The sequence below is a fragment of the Nothobranchius furzeri genome, chromosome 10 (assembly GCF_043380555.1).
Source record: "Nothobranchius furzeri strain GRZ-AD chromosome 10, NfurGRZ-RIMD1, whole genome shotgun sequence".
NCBI classification, from domain to species: domain Eukaryota; kingdom Metazoa; phylum Chordata; class Actinopteri; order Cyprinodontiformes; family Nothobranchiidae; genus Nothobranchius; species Nothobranchius furzeri.
In genome coordinates this window covers 31,669,129-31,694,128 of record NC_091750.1, presented here as the reverse complement: position 1 = coordinate 31,694,128, position 25,000 = coordinate 31,669,129, and the positions used below count along the sequence as shown (strand labels likewise).

General features: G+C 43.6%; 1 protein-coding gene across 4 annotated transcripts in view; it reads left to right on the top strand.

Annotated features, from left to right (window-relative positions):
- The window catches only part of vps13d (vacuolar protein sorting 13 homolog D), a 206,285-nt gene that overhangs the window by 51,143 nt on the left and 130,142 nt on the right, over window positions 1–25,000 (top strand). For all 4 annotated transcript variants that reach the window (XM_054745595.2, XM_054745599.2, XM_054745598.2 and 1 more), the window contains exons 19-30: window positions 1–1,072; window positions 1,188–1,345; window positions 9,361–10,401; window positions 10,636–10,726; window positions 11,593–11,719; window positions 11,800–11,980; window positions 12,057–12,230; window positions 12,442–12,544; window positions 18,282–18,489; window positions 20,193–20,364; window positions 20,556–20,671; window positions 24,316–24,531. The exon at window positions 1–1,072 is cut by the window's left edge and continues 1,181 nt beyond it. In XM_054745595.2, the coding sequence (XP_054601570.1) occupies window positions 1–1,072; window positions 1,188–1,345; window positions 9,361–10,401; window positions 10,636–10,726; window positions 11,593–11,719; window positions 11,800–11,980; window positions 12,057–12,230; window positions 12,442–12,544; window positions 18,282–18,489; window positions 20,193–20,364; window positions 20,556–20,671; window positions 24,316–24,531 (3,659 nt within the window). The remainder of the gene's footprint in view (window positions 1,073–1,187; window positions 1,346–9,360; window positions 10,402–10,635; window positions 10,727–11,592; window positions 11,720–11,799; window positions 11,981–12,056; window positions 12,231–12,441; window positions 12,545–18,281; window positions 18,490–20,192; window positions 20,365–20,555; window positions 20,672–24,315; window positions 24,532–25,000) is intronic.

Here is a 25,000-nt window from a genome sequence, read left to right as displayed (position 1 = left end):
TTTCCCAAAGAAGAAAGCTCTTTGACAGCATCAGCTCAGCAGGGTGCAGCTCAGCCTTACAGTGAGGAAGAGGAAAAGCTGTATCAGACAACCTATTGCCAGACCAAAGAACTAACAGTCGAAATCCACCGTCTAAACCTGCTTCTCCTACGGTCCATTACTGCTAGTACTGCCTTGGTCCCTGAGAAAAGGGTATTAAAGATTGCCACAGCTAGTATTACTGGCACCAAAGTCAACGTTTCTCACGGATGTTGTTTGGACATCAGGGGTTCGCTTGGATCCATGCAGCTGGTTGATTTGACCCCAGAAGGAGGCCAAAGCCAGTTTGTTGTGAGCATTGGGAGTGTTGATGAAAACACCTCGGAGCTTGATGGATTAGCATATTTCTCTGATAAAAGAAGTACTTCTGCAGATGCTTTGAACTTTGAACTGATGGAGAAATCTCAAGGAGAGTGCTTCGTGAAACTTGACATGGCATCCTTACACTACAGTCACTCAGCCAAGTTCCTGTGGGAGCTTAGCCTATCAGCCAGTGAGTTAGAAGACAGTTTCCACTCCATGTTAAAAAATGCTGCCACCAGAGTGTCGACTGTCCTTGCCACCAAAACAGCCGAGTACAGCAATATGGTTTCGCTCTTTGAAACGCCTTTACGCAGAGTTCGAACAGCGAGTCAGAGTTTTGCAGATTCATTTGAGGATGAACAGGTTAATGTTGAGGAACCAGAGACCCATTCAGACTCGTTTCTGGTCAAACTGACCCTTAATATCAACATTGAATCACCAGTTGTGTCTATTCCCCGTAAACCCGGACATCCGGAGCTTTTGGTAGGCCATCTGGGAAGCATAAAAATACAAAATTTTATGAATGGCCATGGCTCTAAGGAACAGAGGCTGGAAGTGTTGGTGAAGGACATACGGCTGTATTCACTTAACATGCACAATATTGTGCTGAGGAGGGCACCCAAAGCAAACCCCCCTGACAGACTGTCTGGACCCCACGGTGAAGTCACGCGTCCAGATAAATCACAGTTCACACGCCATGACTTCTTTGAATCTCTCAGTCGGGGAAAAGGTGAGAATTTTTTAGGAGTATCGCTTTGACCTCAAAGATTGATTTTATTTACATTTTCTTATAATGAAAATATTCACTCTGTTTACTGTGTTATTCCCAACCCTGTTCTTCTTAGCCTTTCATATTCTAAAGGACACCACTGTTCAGTTCAACGTGGAGAAACATCCCATTAAAGAAGATCCACCGTTGATCTTGACAACCCCGTTTCACAACCAGATCTGCAGAAGCTCAGAGCAACTGAGGATTGAGGGGAAGTTCGTCAATCCTGTCCAGGTACTTCCATCTCACTCTTCTTTTACTGACAGTTGGGGGACTCTGGCTCTTGACTGCCGTCTCGATCATCTGTAGATAAAAGAGTAGAACAGAGTAGCGTTTGCTGTCATTGTACAAGGTACAGCGGAACTGGAGCGCCACTCCCTTTGGTGCAAATGGTAGAAGAATACAGGAAAGTGATGCAGAATAATCTAAATGTGAAATCAACAGTAATGTTTAAAAGTATACACACAGAGTAGCAGCATCCGCTGGGTAATGTGCAGGTCACTATTGTAAACAGAGTTTTAGCATAGTGAGTAAACACAAATAGCACATATAAATGTTAGTGCACCTGATCAGTCTTGAAACAGTGAATGTGTGGTTCAGGTTTACGGGTTCACCTGGTTTTGTGGTTGTTACTACGGTGGAAGCTGTCCCTGAATCTACTTGTCCTGGTCGTATGTGACCTGTACGGTCAGCCTGACGGTAACCGTTCCGACAGATGGTTACTGGGGTGGTGTTGCCTGCTCTACTGAGGTAATGTCCTCCAGGCTGGACAGAGAGCAGCTGGTGATCTTCTGGGCTGTGCTGATGACCCTCTGCAGCTGAGCACCTGCATACCATGCTGTGGTGCCGTACGCTAGGATGCTCTCTATGGAGGCTCTGTAGATTGTCACCAGCAGCCTCTCCTCCAGGTCGTTCCTCCTGAGCACTCTCAGGAAGTGGAGACGCTGCTGGGCCTATTTTTCCACCGCCATGCTATTTGCAGTCCAGGAGAGATCATCAGAGATCTGCACACCCAGAAACCTCATGGAGTGTACCCTCTCCACACAGTCCCCGTGAATGTAGAGTTGGGCTGGGTCAGCTCTGCCCTTCCTGAAGTCCAGGATAAGTCCTTTGGTTTTTGTGGTGTTCAGTTGGAGGTTGTTTACTGAACACCACGCAGTGAGTCTGTTGACCTCATCTCTGTAGTCCAACCACGGTGGTGTCACCCGCAAACTTCATGATGGCATTTGAGAGATGGGTCGGGGAGCAGTCGGATGTGTAGTGTAAACAGGAGGTTGTCAAGCCTGATTTGTAGATCTCTGTCAGCTCAGGTTTGGAGTCGGTTACATGCATTAGAGAAGATAGTTTCCGTTTGGACTACTCCATCACCTGGGGAGTGTTGCTAAGCAATTCCCCACCAGGACAACAGAGGGCGCAGTCATTTTCTAGGGGTACCCTGCCACCATTGCAGTCACAGCTCCGGTCCACTGCAGTGGGTTTACTATTGTTTATTTATATTATGTTTATATATTTCAGAGGCTTTTTAAAGTGACTTGAAGGTGGGAGCAAATGGTTGACACCCAGTAACTCCATCAATGTAGCTACAAGGTAACCAAAGCTACACCAAGCTTAGAGCCTGGTGGCTAACCCTATGCTAATGAAGGTTTTTGTGTTCTTTAAGCCAGAAAAACGCAGTCGAGCAATGTGAAAGTGAAGCGTGCATCAACTTACAGAGCTAGGGTGTTTCTGTGGTTTCATGAGCCCTGGGAGACGGGAGCAGTGGGCTGCCTGCATCCTCTTGCCTCAGATAGCTTACCTAGCGCCACTTAACCTCTCAAATATCGCTGTGTGTTTCCTGTGCGATATAGTTAACTGAAAAATTGTATCATAACACTTAGGGCTGGACGATATATCGATATTTTTAGAATATCGATATAATTTTTAAACAACAACCAAGATGACTTTATATCTTTATATCGGTATAACTGGTCAAACTGCTATGCTAGCGATTAGCCCATATGATAGCAGTTTGCTCAATCTGAGAGCCTCTGGGTAAATGTGCTGCTCTAAACTTTGCATTTGGCCTCCTGGTTTTTAATTATTTGAGGACGTTCCACGCCAACGGAGTTCTGGTTTCCATCCTGCTTGTGCGGAGACGAGCCTAACCCCTCCCTCCCCTGTGTAATCAGGAAACGTCTACGGATAGCCGGAGTGGCCAAATGACCTCAAACGTGTTGTAAGGGTTTGAATTGGATGCACTGTCCCTCCCTGCTGAGAGCTCGTCATTTTCCAAACCGACCCACCATCCAGACTTCCAGAATGTTACAGACTCCTGATTGCTTGTGCACGGTTTTAGAGAGCGCTTCTGGGTTAGACTTAAGTTCTTAGGCTGAATTTTGAGGTTTTAGAGAAAAAGCACCAAAATGCAAAAATAATAACTACACATGTCTAAAACACTATTAGACACTCATTTATACAAGTTATCGGCCAAAAATTTTCTTTATTTTGGTGTGACCTTACCAACGGATGACCATTAGGGTCAAAAATCCCTGACTCCCTTTCATCACTGGCAATGAGTGAAGAGGTTAATGTGTAAAACAGAATGTATATTATTGGTGAAAGTTTTATAACCATTTGTGTCAGATCAATAAATGTGTTTTGTCCTCACGGGCTTCAGTAGAAGGAAAAATGGCATCCAATATGGTAGCGATACTCAATTGGCGGCCAACTAATGGTAGCTATCAGGCTGATATCTTAAATGTTTTTTTTTATATCCAAAGCAGTTAGCTATTGTTGGTTAGTAGTGTAGCGTTGTGGTTTTAGGCTCTTTTATGAAAGAGGAACCATGCTACGTATTAATTCGGAATATTAATTTTTTAATAAATCAATAACCAAATTTTATATTGTTAAGAAGACTCAAAGGTTGTTTTCATCGATAAACTGACGATAATATCTGAGTGTCTGTGTTTCAGTTCAATGAGGAAACCAGTTTGACAATTAAAAGTTTTAATTCTTCAAATTAAACTAATGATTTTGAAATTGACAAACAGGAAATAACAATCAACATTGGCAACTTTGTGGGACAATCTTTAACAGTTGATATGCTGTTCTTGCTCAAATAGACCTTCTGTTGGTGAATGAAGATTGAGAGTAATAGGATGTGGTTATGGATGCGTGTGGGTGCAAAGTGTCGTGAGAATTGAACATGAGGTGAGATGAATGCGTGTGTGCATCTGATTTTGCTTCAGGAAGAAACAGGTGTCTGAGTGAAAAGTGATGGTTTGAATAAACTTAGGTTTTGTTGGAAAAGATGCATCAACGCTATCTCTCGTGTTCTGTCTCACCGTATTCGGACCCTCCTCTTGGACCCGGGACGTCAAAGGACGATGTTTCATCCAGGGGTGACACCTCGGCTGGCAGAGAAGACGAAGGCGTGCTGCGACCCGGTCCAGGAGATGACCTCGGTACACGCGATGATAAAGCGTTTTGTCGATGCGTTTTCTTAAGTTAATTCACTCAGAAATCAAAGACTCTGTATGAGTCTGCGTTAGAAGTTGCGATTCAGCTATTCTGTCTGGCTGACAGGAACAGCGTGAGAGGGGGGAGAAACACTTGATAATGAGGACAAACGGCCATTTTTACTGCAGTTTTGCTCAAAAACATCAGTTCAGTCCCTGTGATCCACTCGCTGTTTACCTCCTCTCTCCCTCCTCCTGTGGGTTGGAGCCCGCACCTTCGCGCACCGGTGTGATGTCATCAGAACTCTGCTTGGTTCGGTAGCCGGACTCGGTTCCGTGTTTGAAATGTGTTTCTCTACCGCTCCGCACGGAAGCAGCAAAATAACGTTTAGCGCTCATAACAAGCGGATTATCAGCGCTCTGCTCATAAACAGAAGACCTGCAGGTCTCTGTGAGTTAAACATCCTGATACTGTTCAGGTGTGAACATTGAGCTCCATCCCTGTGTGTGAACTCAGAAGTTGCTCCTTGATGCCACAGATATGTGATAATTTAGCTTGTTTCTTTGTTTTAGTCCAGAATTAGAGATTAAAGTATTACTAAAGCAGTTCAGTGTAGTTAAATTAGTCATTCACATGATTCTAACATGCTGCAGTGTGTGTGTGTGTGTGTGTGTGTGTGTGTGTGTGTGTGTGTGTGTGTGTGTGTGTGTGTGTGTGTGTGTGTGTGTGTGTGTGTGTGTGTGTGTGTGTGTGTGTGTGTGTGTGTGTGTGTGTGTGTTACACATATAGGACTGCATGAGACAGCATGGCTTCATCAAATCCATGCATCTCATATCTTGGCTGAAGTAATGGCTTAGGAAAATAACCTATATTTCATAAATAATGACGTCTCTGCAGTGTTTATGATAATGTTTTATCTTATCTTTGGTCTGGGAGGTGTAACTTATAATGATACAAGCCTTTTAAAACATGTTAAAGTGTTACAAGAGGAGGTGAATGCATGAATTTAATGTTGATGTTTTGAGACCAACCTTCACAGTGTGGAGGCTCATGCTGGTGAGGAGACACCGTTAGTTCTAGTAACACCTGGGCTCCCACGGCCTGTTCTGACAGGATGGACGTTACGGGACCCTCAAGGATTCCAGTTGGATGATTGGAGGATTATTTAGGAGGACTGGAATGAACAAACTGATTTCAATGGTGAAGGGTTAAAGGTATTGGCTCGGCATTAAAACTGTAAAAATGCAAAATAACTACACTTTATTATCTATATAAACATGTACTGGGTCCAGTTTTTTATTTTATTAAGGACTTTTGTCATAAATCATTACAGAAAATCCAAATCCTCTCCTCCAGACAGTGAAGAACTGTTTCGCATACGTCACTCTAGCACGTAAAACAAGCTAGCTGCTGATGCTAGTATTGTGAATCACTGTTATTTGTTTACTTTCATGCTCCTAATTATTACGTAAAATTGCGTTTACAGCTGAAGCAAAAGGTCTGAGCCATGTGTCTGTGTCCTACACACATTTTTAAATAACAAGTCTGATCTAAAATAATAACCTACATCTATAAATCCATCTAGAACCGCACCGCTACTTCTGGACTCCAGACGAGTCCCGTTAGCATGACTGCAGCAACACTGCTAACCGAGTTAGCTCCGGTAAGGAAAGAACAAGTCCTTTGGGAAAGCTACGACACACACACACACACACACACACACACACACACACACACACACACACACACACACACACACACACACACAGATATAATCTAAAAGATAATCTCTATATTTCAACATTAGAACCTCCATGACATCCTGGATTAGTGCAAACAACGAGTTGAGCTAAGGAGTTACTCCAGCATCAGGAAGATTTATTCTGGTAAATTGTAGGTTCATTATTTTCCAGAGTTATTTCAGTAAATACACACAGCAGTAAAACTGTAGATTACTGAACTATATTGGGACACATGATGGAGCTAAGACCAGCTTAGAGCTCCCAGTGGAGCACAGAAATGAAATATTTAAGAAAAGTAAACAAACTGAACCGATTTTGGTTCTGAAGATGAACAGAATCCTCCTCTATGTCTAAATCAGGTTGCAGGTCTTCTGAGTCAAACGGTCTAAAGCATGTCTGCACCTCTGGTAGTGATATCCAGCTGGCGGGGTCGGAGTTCGGTTGAACTTCTCCAGTAATCTAACATCCGTTCTCGTCGCCGTATCCCAGAGAAAAAACAAATCTGATGGACTAGTAGAGGCTTCAGAAGCTACATCTGATTGATGACACAATGTTCTCTGCTATAACGCTAACACAGAAACAGCGGAGTCAGGCGTTGTTTACTACAGCTGTTTCAGCAGAGCTCCATGTGAAACGTCACCAGCTGCCCAGGGCTTAGACCGGACGTTAGTTTCTGTTTTTCCCGCGCCGGTCACAAACATCAGATCTTCTTACAATTCCAGCCGTCAAGATCCAAAAACCTTTTTCATCTGAGGTTTTAATACACATTTACACATAATGTTCAAACGAATCTTGCCTCTGGCCGATATCTTTAAATGAGTGAGTGAACCCACTACCAAAGATGAACTCTGCTAACTTTAAACATCAGCTGCTCTAAATAAGCATGAAGGTCAGAGAGGAGCTCTAGGATGGACATGGATAAAGGAACTGTAATGTAGAGGTAAAGTAGGGCAGGGCCACCGTTAGCAGCTGTCATACGCTCCATCTGACATGTTTGACTTTCATTTAGCTCGTTATGTGACAGGTTAGAGCACAGTCTCATGTTAGAGTTTTGTCATGAAAACATTGAGATACCTCACATACTGATGGCGTCTAAAAATTAACTTTAAAAAAAAAAGAATAATTTTAATCACACTTGAAATGTACAATCCTAGAAAAACCTCTTCCAATCAATGTGCACGTCCTGTTCTCACTGATTGGATAGAAATCCTTCCATCAAACTGTGCGTGTGTCCGCGTGTGTGCGTTACACGAGCGTGTTGTGAACTGGTGTTGTGGTTTTGCACTGATGTAGCCATCTTTACGCTGACAAAAATGTAACTAAGTAACTTTTACTTTGAGTACATTTTATTTACGATACTTTTTACTTTTACTTGAGTAAATATTTCGGCAAGTACTTTTACTTGTACTTGAGTAAAAAATTATCAAAGTACTGGTACTCGTACTTAAGTAGGAAATTTTAGTACTCTTTCCACCTCTGACAGAAATACACAGGGCACATGAAACGATGGTATCACACCTTAGGTGTGTTCTTGCTGTGTCGTGGTTCTAAATCCATGCTTTTGTTCTTTTTAAACACAGAAACAGTTTTGTTTACTTGTTTTGTAGCTACAGTTTCGCCGACGGCTGCCGGCTTCTTCAGGCTGACGCTGATGGTGGCGCGTCACTTCCTTCTCCGTTTATCTGCGGGCAGCAGAGAACACAGAAAGGAGTGCGAGAAAGAAACAAGTGGAAAACACACAAGAGCAGCAAAAGAAGAAGCAGAAAGTACAATAAAGAAGTCAGCCGTAACAGATCATTGCTTAAGAGAAAACCGTATAATGGACTGGGACAACACACGGATCATAACCACCGAACAACAAAAATACAAAAGATGGATCAAGGAAGCTATCGAGATAAGGAGACGTGGATGTGGGACCATGAACAGGGACGACGGAGTTTACACACTGGATCACGCATGGGACTGCATCGTCGGAGAGGGGAGAGCGGGCAGTAGAGGGCGACAACGTCCTCTGCTGCCCGCAGATAAACGGAGAAGGAAGTGACGCGCCACCATCAGCGTCAGCCTGAAGAAGCCGGCAGCCGTCGGCGAAACTGTAGCTACAAACAGGTAAACAAAACTGTTTCTGTGTTTAAAAAAGAACGAAAGCATGGGATGGTATCACATGTGATGAAATACTTGAACTTATTGAGACTCAACAATGTAAACTGAGGAGAATGGAGATGGGAGTTTACACACACGCCTGTTTTAAGCAGAGTGCTTTGACTGGAATAAAAGTAAAAATGCATAATTAAAGACACTGGTTTTATCTACTATGTGACTTTTCTAGTTTTTACCGAATTTCCGTAATTTTCAGGCAGTGTGGGTTATATGTTATGAAATCGATTCAAATTGACCCTGTGCACGATAGCAAGCGCTAGCTCTAGTCGATGAACTCCGGTGAGCCATGGTACTTCCTGTCCCCCTCACAGTGATGTCATCATGGACGGTGCACGCAGTGAACTGTAGTTTTCCAGATACCTTGGAAATTTGCAGAACAGTTCAGTAGAAAACATTCTATCATCAACACTTTCATCTGCTCCACAACGCAAATCAGAAAAGAGATTCAAATAGTTCATGTCCCAGTATGCGCACAACTAAGGTGGTGTGGTACGGAGCAAACCTGGATGCAGAGCTCCAGAAGGTTTCCACATGGAGTCTGAACCCTGCATGAGGATTGTTGAAGTTAAAGAAGTCACCTGAGCCAGACAGGAAGTGAGACGTGGTTCTGCGTTAATAAGGTTTGAAGAAAGTATTTTCATTTAGTAATCTGTTGTACGTTCTACATTTGGGGATGTTTGACTGAGGGGATCCTCGTGGTACGAGAAAACAGCTCAGAGGGTCCACGCTCCAAACAGGTTGGGAACCAGAAGTTTGGTGATTTGAGTCAACCTAAACAAGCTTGGTCCTATTTAAATTGAGACAGCTGAAATGTAAAGTATTAGGGTCTGGTCATGTAAATACTACATTTCTTTAACTGGCCATATGTCTGACGTTTATTTGGTGTTCATTTGAATATATGTGTGACAGGTGTGTCTCTGCAAGACTGTGTATGAGCAAGTTCTCCAAACGCTGGACAACCTTTTTCTCAGTGAGGAGCAACAAGCCACGTCCAGCCATCCGCCTACTCCTCCCCCACCCACCCCTTCGTCTGCCAGACCCCATACTTTTCCAGATCTCCAGGGAGGACTGTTTGCTAGGAACCTTCCCACCGTGAACTTCCCCCACTTGTCTCTGTCATCTCCTTTGTCTCTACAGCCACACACTTCTCCGTCCTTCACTCAGCTGAGGGTCACCTTAAATGTGGCAGAGCTGCAGGTCATGCTCAGTGCAGACCTCTCCCAGGGCTCTCAGGGGTTGGTCAGTGTATGTTTTCAAGACCTTGAGGGAGAATTCATCAAAACCCACCCACATTTACTGGAAGTGCAGCTGGCTTTGCGTTCTCTACTGATGGAAGACCTCCTGGAACACAACCCAGATTCTAAATACAAATACTTGATTTTATCTCATGGAGCTCCTAAGCCCCCCACCTTCAGTCCAAAGGAATACCTTTCCCAAAGCTGTCCATCAACATCTAATGCTTTATACCCAGACATGCCCCGTTCACTGCCTGCCCACATGGAGGAAGCACAGAACGTCTTCCAACTCTACCAGAGACATCCCAGCACACCTACGTCAAGCAGCCGCAACTCCAAACGCGACCCAGACTGTCCCATCACTCCACCTCCTTCTCCTACTCATTACAGAGCTTCTCCCCAGCCCCTCTCAGAGTTTGATGACTCATTAGTTCATATGAATCTTCTACTGGTGGACCCTAATCACCCTGAGTTTAAAACACGCTATTGGAGTGTGGGGCGAAGTGTGGACATAGACTTTAACTGCCTGGATGTTTTGATTACACTCCAGACCTGGGTGGTGATTTTGGATTTTTTTGGGATTGGCTCTACAGCCAGCAATCATGCTGTAAAGGTGCCAGTCTCACCCTGGCCTGGACCAGTACACCCATCTTCTGAGCCAGACGCCAGTAGGGAAGAGCCAGTTCAGTCAGTCAACACCAAGGTGGATTTGAAGGTATGTCTCGGATGGTTTTCTGTACAGTAGGAACAACCAGGTAAGGTACGTCAGGTTTCACACACTGACTTGTATACGAAGCTGAGACGTTTTGGAAAACATTCATTCTGTGATGAAAGCATGAGACTGGATAGTGACACATCTCTTCCTGTCTTATCTTACACCGGTGTGTCTACTTTAATGATACTTCAGGCCAAAGGAAATGCCTTTTGACCAAACTTCTTGTTGTTTCAGGTTCACTCTTTGAATCTGGTGCTCAACAAGAAGCTCAATGAGCTTGCCAGAGCCAGCGTGTCCAAATTGTCTACTCAACTGGAAGTCCTAGGTGTGTTTGAGAAACGCGAACACTGTTGTTGTTGTGTTCATTGTTTATTAAATAGTAAAAATCAAAAACAACAACCTCAGTTGGTCGTATCATAAATGCATGATAATACTTATATTATCAGCTGATGGTAGAGTAGACCCTAGAAGGTTGCAGATCTATCATCTGTGGTTCAGGTCACCCTGAGTGCATAAATAGCTAACGTCATTATAAAACGCCTGAAATCAGACCAGTAATAGTGATAATGGAATACAAACAGCTGGATTTCCACAGTGAAGCTGATATCCATGTACACTCTGTTGATGGAGGTCCAACAGCAGCACTGATGTTCTGGGGCGGTCTGACGGGACAAGCCACTCCTCTGAGCACCGCCACCAGGAAGGGGAAGTGCCTTTACAAGGACACAAATAAGACAAGGAAGGAGCTTTAACTGTTGATAATACTGCTTCTTAATCCAGATTCCTATGGAATACCACTTTAATCCTGAATCCCATAAAATATTAGAGTACTCTGGAACCCTATGAATATCATAGGATCCCACAATCCCATGGATTACCCAATGATCCTTTGAGTGCTCTGTTCCACATAAATGTGCACCAGCCATTTGCTACCTCTTCAATGAAGCTGACCCCCCCCCCCCCCCAATGAGATCAGTGTGCACTCTTGTGTACGCACAAGTGTTGAGTGCTAATAAAGATCCATTAAATGACTTTTTATTCGGTTCAGTGACACTTCTCAACTTCTCAGAGAATTGATCTTCATAAAGCTTTGAGAACCTTTGTTTTAATATTCAACTGCATGTCAACCAGACAGGATTAGAAACCAGTCGTTGTCCACCATCGTGTCTAGGTGTCTTACTGTGCTTACAGATGGTGACCTAACAATCCATGGCAGCTTGGGAAGTCTGTCTCTGAGTGATCTGACACCACATGGCGACCTGTACAGGGAGCGCTTCGTCACACAGGGAGGAAAAGCTCTTGTTTTCAACATTCTGAGGTACGCCTCACAGCATGACGTCCCTCAAAGACATGGAGGATCTGCGCTGTTGAAAGTCTCTTCTGCGTTGTCTCTATGAGGTATGGCTGCCCTGATGTGAACCTGAAACGAGACTGTGACATCAAGGTGTGTCTGCAGATGGCCTCAGTTCAGTATGTGCACACCCAGCGCTTCCAGGCCGAGGTGGTAGCCTTTATTCAGCACTTCACCCAGCTGCAGGATGTGCTGGGCAGGCAGAGGGCTGCAGTAGAGGGTCAGGCTGTGAGTGCTGCCTTTACAGTAACACACAATGGACCACTCCGTGTCATTGATGTGATGTGTTTCTGTTTGACTGCAGGTCCGGGATCTGCCCCAGCGGGCCTCCAGGATTCTTTTGGATATTGAGGCTGGTGCCCCTGTTATTGTGATACCCGAGAGCTCACGATCAACCAAGGTGATTGTGGCCAACCTGGGTCAACTTAGACTCCAGAACTGCTTCCTGTCAGCTGGGGCTCCAAGCACCTTCCACAAGGTAGAAACTTCTCACCACGGTAGGGAGTCACCAAGCTGTTCAGGATTCAGTCGTGCATGTTGAGCTTATGTTCTGTTCCTCGTGGAGGAGCACTGTGAGCTAGTTTGATGAGGTTTGCCTGATGGAGAACATCTAAAATTCTTCAAGTAAGAGAAGGAAATGAAGCTGTGGTTTAGCTTGTGTTGATGAAACAAGCTTTCTTTGTCTTCAGGAGGGTGTCAGCAGTGATGAGCAGGAGAACCCCCGCTGCTCATCTTCAGATACACCGTTCAACCTGGGCAGTGCGCCTGAGCCACTGGGACTCCTCAGCACAGGTTTGGGCTTTTTACTGATTCTGTCTGGTGGGAGAAGGTGTGCATGTCAACTCAGGTGTTTTCATTAGAAAAGAGAATAAAGACAGCCACTGCTTTCATCACACAATCGCTTTAAGTACCGTTTCAACACGAATCGGGACACGGATAATGCGTCTCGGTGTGCAGGACACGTGAAAACCAATGGAAACTCGGGACTTTCCCACAGCCTAGTTAAAATATAATGTTTCAACCTCATCTAGGTTATTATGTTTTACTAGTCTGGTGAGATGAGACAACTGTAAATAAATCAATTCATTTAAAAATCTCCAACTTTAGAGGTTCTGGGGTTGAATTTAGGGGTGCTTCAGCACCCCCAAAACAGGCTAGAGGCGCCGGTGGGTCTGGATACAGTAAATATCTTCTCTGACTTGTGAGAGGAGCAGGAAGCTGTGTGCAGATCTAAAACAAAGTCGCCTTTGTTTACCAACTTAAGGAGGACACCACGTACTTCTCTGCACGTCTTTAGCCTAAGTTATGCTTCTCCGTTTGCGTCGGGACAGACGCACGCAACACCGTTATCCATCCTTTTGAGGGCTCTCCAGCAGGCCCTCAAGGACGGACGGAGTCGAGCTCTTTTCTAACATCCGTCCAACAAGATGAAGAACTGAAGCTCAGGATGCTGCTTTCGTCAGCAGCACCTCGCCTGAGCCCTCAAACACAAAAGAAAGCTGAGGACATCTAGCAGCAGACCTGAAGAATACCTCGTAGAAAAACTCTAGCAATATGAACATTTTATTCACCTGTGACTAGGGTTGTCACGGTAACTGGTGTAGCGGTAAACCCCGGTAAAAAAGATGACAATAATAACCGTTTTGTTTTAAAAAAAACTATATTATCTCGGTGGATTACCGTGGCTGCGGTGTAGGCGCGGTGACCCTCACCAGCCACCGTATCATCTGCTGAAGCTGCCGGTGTCGGTACAGGATCTGCTCGGGTGCAAGATCGGCTCAGGGTCCGTCGACTGCCGATGACGTCAAAGTAGTTGATTGGCTGAACATGAACCTTACGGGATTACGTAATCACATTACGTTGGTATCACGTTACGTTGGTCCAGGCAAATCTTTCTGTTGGAAAGATGAACAACTTTTACAAAGAAATCCATCATTACCTGTTTGAAAATACACTTTTAGCATAGAGCTGCATGTATATTAGGGCTGAACGATTAACTGCATGTGCAATTAAATTGCGATGTGACAAAAGGAGATTTTCTAATCGCAAAGGCTGCAATTTGGCAGCGAATGGTTAGCGCAATGCTAATATACGTGGAAAAAACCCATAGGAATGCTAATGCTAATATCGCCGATTATATTATTACAAATTATGAATTAGAAACGTGCCAAATGATTACATTTGGAGTCTAATAGAAAGTAAAACTACCATCAATCAAATAAGTACAGACAGGTATTTTAGTAAAGCCAGAAAACTTTTAACTCCAGAGTTTTGGCTAGCAGCTATGAGCGTACCTGAACTAAGCATGGACAAAACGTCAAAAACTCTAAACACAAAATACTTCCATAAACGGGACACACTTCTTTCCTGCAAATACAATTTCACATGTGTTGCTAATACCTATGATCCTTCAAGGGATGTGCTCAAAGAGGAGTTCAACATTATGAATAAAATATAGTGTTTTATTTTACAAATACCATTATAAACACAAACTTACGTCTTAAGAAACGTTATTTTAATAACGAAACTGCTAAATTCTTTCCAACAGTATAGGTGTGTAGTGTATTTTGTCCGAGTGGGTTTGCCATACTTTGACGTCATCGGCAGTTGAAGGACCCCGAGCCGATCATGTACCGACACCGGCGGCACATGAGCACTTTGTTGTTTACAACCAAAACTTTCTTGAAGCTAAAGCTGAAATAATGGCCAAAGGAGGAGACGGCAGCACTCAGGACATTTTTTATCCCTCAAAGAAGACAAAGTGGGAAGTACGGGCATATTTTGGATATCTGAAGAATGCCGAGGGACAGTTGATAGAAGACGGCTATCCTGTTTGCAGCACGAGCAGAAAAAGTGTGTGTGAAAGGCAGCAACGCTTCAAATCTCATGACACATCTGCGTGACCATCACCCACAACTCTACAGTCAACACAAGGCAAGCTAACGTTAGCGTTTTAGCTAAAATGCGTGATCCGAGGATTTGGGTTGAGGGAGAATGCAACGAGTGGCTATATAAAGCAGCCGCAGCGCCGCTACCTGCATATAAACCGTGTCGCGGACACCGCCATGTTGAAATGACGCTATGCATTACGGGGCTCCCAGGGGCCGATAAGAGTTGGTCTCTCTCCGAGAATAATTATGAATTTAACAACGATTACTGCCTGATGACACTTTCCCACATCTGCAAAGCTCACTGGAAGGACACAAACCGAGGACAATATTTTCCTGATATAGGGTTTATTACTCAAGTAAGGGTAAAAAAGTATCTGATTAGAAGGCTACTTGAGTACTGAGTATCATCTGGTCTAATACTTTTAAATGATGACATCAAACAGACAAAACATAAGAAGTTATGGGCAAATATTGGTATTTTAAAGACTATAGGGAAACAAATAAACAACATAATTATAAAATAACACATTTTAGGCTAAATTTAGACACAAACTGAGGACAATATTATCCTGACGTTTCAAAAAAATACCGTGATAATACCGAAAACCGTGGTAATTTTGGTCACAATAACCGTGAGGTTAAATTTTCACACCGTGACAACCCTACCCGTGACTAGATGAGTTAAAAGATGGGCAGCAAGTGTTTTGTTGGTCGATGACGGGAAACGTGGGTTTAGAGGTGGAGAATGAGGGACAAAAAGTTTCTGAAATCATCATCATCATCATTTATTTCCAACATGCCAATAACATCACAATTAACAACAGGATATAAATCAGTAATAAATCAACTTGACCTTGTTGTAGGCATGTTCGAAAGGGAGTGGGCGGAGGCCAAGCTTATTCAAGCCCACCCCTGTTTTTCACTAACAGTTTAACATTCAATATGTAGCATTGACTCAAATTCAACAACCTTATGACCAAAGAAAATCATAATCATAACAATAATAATAATAATGGTAGTCTAGACAATTTAACAATTCTTGTCAATATCATTAATTATATATTCCCATCCACCTTTACTCACATCATCGCCCATTCTCATGTGTAATGTATTTTAACCAGACTGTTCTTCTGTAGTGTGCTTTAAAAATCTGAATACTTTGACATTGTTTGTGATCAGTCTTTAAGTTATTCCATATTTTTATCACACACACACACACACACACACACACACACACACACACACACACACACACACACACACACACACACACACACACACAAGCTTTCAGGTGTTGTTCGCACCAGTGCTAATTTAAATATTTTATCTCTCCTTAGGCTACGAGACAGGTCCTTAACTATAAATAGCTTTTGTAAATTATTTGGTAGAAGTTTATTAAATGCTTTGAAAAGAATAAGAACTGTTTGATATTTAATTATATCCTGTAATTTTAATAATTTTGACTGTAAAAAAGTTGATTTGTGTGTTCTAAGAATCCAACCTTATTTATGATACGGACCGCTCTTTTTGTCATATATAAAGAGGCTGTAAGGAGCATTGGTAATTATTCCCCCATACCTCAGCGCCATAAGGAAAATGAAAGAGAACTAAGGAGCAATACAATATACGAAGTGTGTTGCAATCAAGAAATGACTTGGATTTATTTTTTATCAAAATACTTTTTGAGATTTTTAGTTTTATGTGTCTGATGTGAGGTTTCCATGACAGTTTACTGTCTATTGTGATTCCCAAAACTATGCTTTCTTGTACCACTTCAATTTGAAACCCATCTATATTTATTGGCAACTCAAACTTTGTTTCTTGATGACCACATTTTATTGCTTTAGTCTTGTTTAAATTTAATGACAACTTATTGCTGTCCATCCATCTTTTAACAACAATCAATTCTTCATTTATTTTTTAATAAGATTTGGATAATTGTCACTGCTATAAAATATAGTTGTATCATCTGCAAATAAAATAAATTTTAGTAATGTAGATGTTTCAAAAATATCATTAATGTACAAACTGAACAAACTAGGTCCCAGTACTGATCCCTGGGGTACACCACAATGTCAAGAGTTTTTGACCTTTTCTGTCCAATATTAATATACTGTACCTTTCCACTTAAATAACTTCTTACCCAGTTCAGTGCCACTCGTCTAATTCCATATATTTCCACTTAGTCAAGTAGAATTGAGTGATTTATTTTATCAGAAGCTTTCTTGAAGTCAATAAAAATTCCAATAGCATATTTTTTGTTGTCAAGTGCACTGGTGATTTCTTCTATGGCATCTATTATAGCCATAGAAGCTGTTCTTTTATTTCTGAAGCCATACTGTCCATCATTAACTATGTCATGTTTATCAATGAAATTTTCTAGTCGTGTATTAAAGTTTTTCCAAGATTTCTGAAAACTGAGGCAACAATGAGATCGGTCTACAATTGGTAAACATGTGTTTGTCATTATTTTTGTTGATAGGTATGACTTTACCAATTTTCATTTTATTTGGAACAGTACCGGTTTGAAATGTTAAGGTACAAATGTAGGTGAGTGGCTTGGAGATATGATTTATAACTTTTTTCCCAGGAACATTTCTATGTCGTGGCAGTCAGTACATTGTTTGCTTTTGCATTTATAAACAGTATTTATAAGTTCTTGTTTGGTTATAGCTGCAAGAAAAATTGAGTGTGTGTTTACTTTAATCTTTTAATTCAATTGTCCAATTGGGATGTCTCGAATTTCACCTGCTGAATTTGGTCCAATATTAACAAAAAATTCATTGAAGTGATCTATTGCTAATTCCATATTACATTTGTTTCCATGTGCATCTCAAAAATGGTTTGGATATCCTGTCTTTGTGGTTTTGTATTTAATTAAACCATTCAATATGTCCCATGTTCCTTTTAGATAATTTTTGTTATCATATAATATATTCCTATAGTACAGTTTTTTATTAGTTAATTAACTTTTGCATATCTGATATCGTTGTTCTGTTTCTTTAGTTTTGGAATTGATAAATTTTTTATAAAGATTATTTTTCTTTTTACAAGCATTAAATATTCCTTCTGTAAGCCAAGGAGATCTAGATGGTTTTTCTTTTGGATCTTATAAATACAAAAAAACACACATTATAAACACACTCTTGGGCCAGATACATGACAGGATACCACAGAACAGCGCCCTCTGTTGTCCTGTCGGGGAATTGCTTTGCTACACGCCCCAGGAGACGGAGATGTATGAGGACAAAACGTCTCTGTCAGTGGACAGCTGTCTCTGCCACCTGGAGCTTACAGAGAAGTATAAATTAGGGTTTATGCACCGCCCACGTGTTCGGAGACATCTACCTTCCTGACAAGGGTGTGTGAACAAATCCAGCTGCGCGGGGGCAGACCAGACCGGGCCTGGCCAGATATGAGAGGCTGGTGGTGTACCCCAGAGCAGCTGTGGTTATGATGTAGAAGATTGGACAGGTGTGTGTGGATAAATGACAGCTTCTGTTGTGAAGTGTGGTGGAGGGTAGTAGAACTCAAGGTGGAGCTAAATAAACACGAGCCACAGACTGTTTAGCTTTAGCCAACAGCCAGATTCAATAGTTTCATTTGTGCCTTTCTGGTCTACTTGTTTCTCCTTTTAGAGGGCCATGTGTGCTTGTTGGACGTCATGGCTCTAGACCTTCAGGAGATGGATATATTTGCTGCAGAGCGCCTGTTTTCTCCTGATGGAACTGGTAAACCTGAGCCCTCTGACCTCATCTTTCCTTCCTTCTCTATCCGTCGAACTGGAGACAACCTGCTGAGAGACTGCTGCCGCCTCAAGTTTAAAGTGGAGCGCAACTTAGACAAGTATGTGTGTGTGTGTGTGTGTGTGTGTGTGTGTGTGTGTGTGTGTGTGTGTGTGTGTGTGTGTGTGTGTGTGTGTGTGTGTGTGTGTGTGTGTGTGTGTGTGTGTGTGTGTGTGTGTGTGTGTGTGTGTGTGTGTGTGTGTGTGTGTGTGTGTGTGTGTGTGTGTGAGATAGTTGGGCTGTCCTGTCTTCACAGACTAAATCCTCCTCAGACCTTAAATTAAGAAGCCACGTGAATGGCATTGTTCTGTCACACTCTTTTCATTTGAAGTCTTTTAAGATAAGGCTGTTTGTATCTGGAGCACATCTGGAAACAGTTGTCCAGGCATTCGTTACATCTGGTCTAGAGTACTGTAGTTTCCTCAGTGCCAGGCTTCTTTGGCCTGACTGCAGCTGTTTCAGCACTCAGGCTAGATCCCAGATGGGTACTAGGGCTGGGCTATAGAACAACAGCAGTATAAGCCCCCACCACCATCACCCACACTGTATAACATCATCATTAATAATTGAACAGCCAAAGACCAATAATAATAATAATAATTAAAGCTGCAAGCAGCGTAGTTTAGCCCTCGCAGCTCCGCACCGCTCCGGCCTGGCCGGCAGCCCGGGGCGCCTGGGCACGTCCGCGGAACAGAAATGTCGACCCCCGCGATCCCAGACACGGCGAACAGTCTCCTCGTCTGCTCCTCATCCTGACTCAGCATCTTCTTTGAGCCCACTATTAAATTAGCCATCTCACCACTAGGGGATACTAATCTTTACCACACTTGTGGTGTGATGACACAGACCAAGTTTAATGCTATTCTGACCACGTTTTTTGAAGTTATTGAAGGTTAATCTTATCTAGGGGGCGCTGTGACCAACTACATAAAAATCCCATTGAGGTCCTCTTAGGGAGTCAAAGATGGTTTTGTGGTAGTTTGGCATCAATCAGACGTTGCGTGTGCTTTCTAGAACCAGAGAGCTGAAAGGGGGCGGAGCTAAAGGGATTTGACCCAACAGCCATATCAATGTGTTTAGTGCAGTCACGTGATGACACAAGCCAAGTCTAATGCCATTCTGACCTTGTCTTTAGAAGTTAATAAAGTTTGAACCCATCCAGGGGGCGCTGTGACCATTTACAACTAAATCCCATAGAGGTCATCTCGGGTCATCAAGATGGTTTTCTGTTCATTTGGCATCAATCAAACGTTGCATGGGTCATCTGGAGCCAAAAGGCTGTAAGTGGGCGGAGTTAAAGTGAATTGAACGAGTGAACACACACACACATGTGAGTTGTGTGGTGACTCCCACCCTGTTTGATACAGTTTGGAGCTTTTTTGCAGAAGTTACAACGGTCACAATGTTAATAAAGATGGCTACAAGACTAGATAGTGGGACATGTGATGTCGGTGCCTTTCTTGCCAGGCTGTGACACACCTTAAACTCTTGACAGAGCTTATCTACACTTTGGTTGGCGGTTTTGAGAATGTCTTTTGGTGATGTTCATCTTCACGTTTGTGCGGATGACAGGCCAAACTCTAAAGAAGATCTTCCTTTTGTGGGTACCCGACTCTCTGTGGACAGGGTCTTGGAGTTTGACTGATAGTATTTCAAAAACCAACAATTTAAAACAGTTTCTGTGAGCTTCACCTAAAGAAAGTTGTTGCTTTCCACATCTTAACTTGGTGTAAATGTCAGCATTCCTGATTCTGATGTCATTAGGGAGCTGAGCCATGCAGTCCCTGACCTCTCCATCCACGTCAGCCTGTCGTCGGTGCACTGCTCTCTGGACAGGGAGCACTACCGGCTCATCAGAGGCCTGCTGGAGAAGAACCTGGGAGAGCCTATTGAGGAGTTCTTACGACCCTACAACCTGCTGGACCCCAGCATCTATGTGAGGCTCTGACTAGGGTCATGCAGATGTGATTCGTTACAGAGTGCATAAGCTAGTCTGTTGTTCGACTATCAGACGGTTTACAGTCATCTACCGTTTAAACCGATTTCTAACCGGATTCAGTCCTGATGCTCTAATTACCATCATGCTCTACTGTTCTGTGTCAGCAACATGTTTCATTTCTGTTCCAGACGGTGTTAAGTGGCGACGTCTTCATCAACCTTTCTTTCTTGGTAGACATGACGGATGTCAGCCTGGAGCTTCTGGACCGTCCAGCAGACACGGAGGACAGGCACTCATTAGCAAAGTGAGACCAGAGTTCATTTTAACAGGATTCTTCAAGTTTCTATTAGACTTTTGACAAAAGATCTTATTTTAGTCGACTAAATGAAAAGCAGGTATATTAGCTTAATCTTTTATAAATACTTCTATATTAAACTTCTGTTAAGGAGATGCTAGCTTCGGCTACTTGAAACATTAATGCGATAGGGAGCCTAAGCCACGCCCCTCTACTCCGTGACCGTGGTTCTTTAGCTAACGAACTAAAGATGCTCTTCGTTCCCTAAAGCAGGGAGCTTTAGCATGGCTGTCTGTGTTTTATCTGATGAAACCATCTGATGGCTGACAACCGCATCACGACCTGCTTAGACTTTCGTATTTAGCGATGCCTCTCGTTCGTGAATGCGCTCCTGTAGGCAACAAAACAGAGATAAAGTTATGTTGTGCATATATATTTGACTTTTAAAGACTCACTTGTGCAGGAGTGAGGTCGCCAACTCGGCGTCGACCGAGGTATGCACTTTAAAGCTCGAGCACTCACTGTGATTAACATATGTACGTAAGCGGTAGTCGAACCCCCATTTCCCTCTGGAAGCATCGGCAGCACGGACCAGCAGCAGTTATCGTTATAGTCTAAAGGGGTGTTTCAAGTCAGCCATAGCGCGGCAATTTTCAGGCGCTTCCCAGAACCGGCACTCTGTGCTGCGCGGCTCTGGAGCATCAGGTTCTACTTGAGCCGCTTCTGGGACACAATTGTTGCAGTTAACACAGTTCCAGACAGGAAATCGCACACGGTTTCAGTGTAAAATCCCTGGTGATTTTCAAAATAAAAGTATTGCAGCAATGCAATTTCATTTGTGTGTAGATTACGTGTGACCTAATAGCTTACTCCCTGCGTCGTTCTATAAGAGCAGCGGTGTGTTTCTAATGGCGTTATTCCTGGCCCTGGAGAGGAACAGTATTTAACAGTGAGTACAGAAAGTATTCAGACTTCCATCAAGCTGCACTCTGTTATACTGCAGCTGTTTGCTACAATCAGTGAAACGGATTTTCTCTCATTAACGTGCACACACCACCCCATACTGGCAGAAAAACACCATTTAGACATTTGTGCAGATGTATTAATGAAGACAACAGAAGTGTCACATGGTCCTGAGTATTCAGACCCTTTGCTCAGTATTTAGTAGATGCACCTGTTGAGCTGACACAGCTGAAGATGCAACACGTGTCTAACACCTGGACTTGGGGATTTGCCATTCCTCCTTGAAGATCCTCTCAAGTTCTGTCAGGTTGGATGGTGAAGGTTGGTGGAGCCATCTTTAGGTCTCTCCAGAGATGCTCCATTGGGTTCAAGTCAGGGCTCTGGCTGGTGGTCCTGTCCCTGCAGCTGAAAAACACCCCCACAGCACAATGCTGCCACCACCATGCTTCACTGTGGGGACTGTATTGGACAAGTGATGAGCAGGTCCTGGTTTTCTCCACACACACCGCCTAGAATGGAGGCCAAAAAATCCCATCTTGGTCTCCTCAGACCAGAGAATGTAATTTCCCACCATCTCAGGGTCCTTCAGGTGTCTTTAAACAGACTCCATGCAGGCTTTCATGTGTCTTGCACTGAGGAGAGACTTCCAACAGGCCGCTCTGACACAAAGCCCTGACTGGTGGAGGTCTGCAGTGATGGTTGACTTTCTACAACTTTCTCCATCTCCTGCCTGCATCTCTGGAGCTCAGCCTCAGTGATCTTTGGGTTCTTCTGTACCTCTCTCACCAAGGCTCTTCTCCCCCAGTAGCTCAGTGTAGCTGGACAGCCTGTTCTAGGAGGGCTTCTGGACGTCCCAGACGTCTTCCATGTAAGGATTATGGAGGCCACGGGGCTCTCAGGAACCTTGAAGACAGCAGAGATGTTGTTGGAGCCATGGCCAGATCTGTGCCTTGCCACAATCCTGTCTCTGAGCTCTTCAGGCAGTTCCTTTGACCTTTGACCTCATGATTCTCATCTGCTCTGACATGCATGGTGAGCTGTAAGGTCTTCTATAGACAGGTGTGGCTTTCCTGGTCAGGTCCAATCAGAATCAAACACAGCTGAACTCACTGAAGGTGTAGGACCATCTCATGGATGATCAGGAGAAATGGAAAGCACCAGAGTTAAATATGAGTGTCACAGCAAAGCGTCTGAATACTCAGGACCATGTGATGCTTCTGCTGCCTTTGTTAAATCTGCACTAATGTCTAAATGATGCGTTTCTGCCAGTATGGGGTGGTGTGTGCCAGTGGGTGTCTGAACCAACGCAGATGGAGAAGTATAAATCAGGCTTTAAACATGGAGAAAACCACTGTACCTCTGTGCGTGTGTTGTAGCAGCAGGAGCTATGCTGGGGGAGAAGATATTCTGGGGGGCAGTAACTAACGGTTATTTGGATCATCGATTAATCGTATGGTCGTAACTCGAAACCCGCTAGCAAACATTTTGTTTCTCTTTTTTACTCGACTCGAGCCTGACCGCAGCGGTTCTGCTGCTCGGCGCTGCAGACAGCTGAGAATAAACCGGATGGTGAGGACTGTTCTTCTGCTTGTAGAGTTTAGATGTTCTCAGTTTCACGACCATCGTGTTGTTTCTGAACCCACTTGATCGAGAGCCTGCTACCTGCTAGCACTAGCTAATCTGCTTGTAGTTACACTTTAGATCCCAAACCTGCTCTCTGATTTCCTCCAGAGCACCTAGGTTAGCTCATGGTTCGTCAGTTAGCAACTTACCGTTCTAAGTGTGTCGTTCCTCATCAGAACACCGGCGCTCTCTCTGCTGCCTCCTACCCATGAGCTGCACGCGTTGACTTTGAGTAAAGGTTCACAACACAAAAAAACATTGCGCAACACAACAAATCGATCACGAAATGCTTTGCCAACGCATTTCATGATGATTTTTATGGATTCTTTGTTGCAGCCCTAGTCATATATGCTGCATCTGATTTGTAGCTAATCTCCAAATACCTGAGCGACATGGTCCAAGCATACATGATTACTTTCCATTCAAACTGAAGTACAACATGTGTAATCCAGGGCCTATGGTACATGACCTGTGTCAGTACACTGCCTTTTTTGGGTTATACACCCCCCCCCCCAAGGTGCTTCACAACACAATCGGTCATCTACCCTCCTGTGCAGGCAGCAATTCCCTGCCAGGACAACAGAGGGCGTAGCACATTTCTGCCACCGTTACACTCGTGCATCTGGTCCAAGATGGTGTATTTTTCACTACCGTGTTTATTTATTACGTGACAGTTTAGTCCTCCGTTCTCCACCTCTTCATGCGGTCGCCACCTTCTAAACCCACATTCTGATGTTATGTTCTCTCTTCTCTGCATGTTTATGGTCATCACAACAAAAACACAAATGTCATGAAGCTTCTTATGATTATGCTCTGAGAGAATTCCTGATAAGAGCTGTTAATGTCTTATCTCACAACTACAACATCATTGTAAAAAGCACAGGTGAAGCATCAATGGCTGCTATGTTATTAGAGAGCTCGTGTGACTGGCTACAGCTGCTTCTTCAGAAAGGTTCACCTGTTCTAAAGCTCGGACTTTCATTTCCAAAATGGGGTGAAGCTGTTTGGTTTGTTGGGATTTAACATCGGGATCTTTAACTTTGAAACACTTGTCTTTGGTTTTAAAGGTTTGATTTTATGAAATCCAAAGTTCTCTATGAGAGCTTCTCTGATGGCTCGAAGTCGGTCAACTTGGTGTCCCACTCCCTGCTGGCACATGACACCCGCTACACACGGCCAAGGAAGGGGGCTGAAGCAACACCGCGGAACGTTTTCGACTGCATCTTGCAGCCGTCCAAAGCGGGCAGTAACGATGCATCCCTGCAACTCGAACTGCATTACAGGTAATTCCTAGTAGAGCAGACTTTAGTGACCCCACAGTGGGGGAATTCACTCATTAATCCTCCGTGTCCTATCGAGGGTTCCCCTCCCGAGGTCCACGTGGGAGGGGTGAGCACCACCTCACCCCTCCCACGTGGACCTCGAGGGATAAACCATCAACCCTGCTCAACGGTCACCTCTCCTGGGAGGGTCACGGCAGCTCATACACTAAAAGTGGTTTATTTAAACTAAGATCAGCACTGATCAGAGATAATCAACTAAGTTTAAAATGACTTAAACGAGGTTTAAAGTTGAGCAGAGCTGTGTTGCTCCACTTAATCTCAGTTTAGTTCAACTCTATTAATATTTTTAAGCTGTGCTGTAACTCGGTGCGTTTACACGTGCATCAGAGAACCAAAGTGTTGCCCTAAAAAGATTCACGTCGGTGTTTAGCTGCATGTAAACGCGCTAGTCTGGATCACCACATAATGC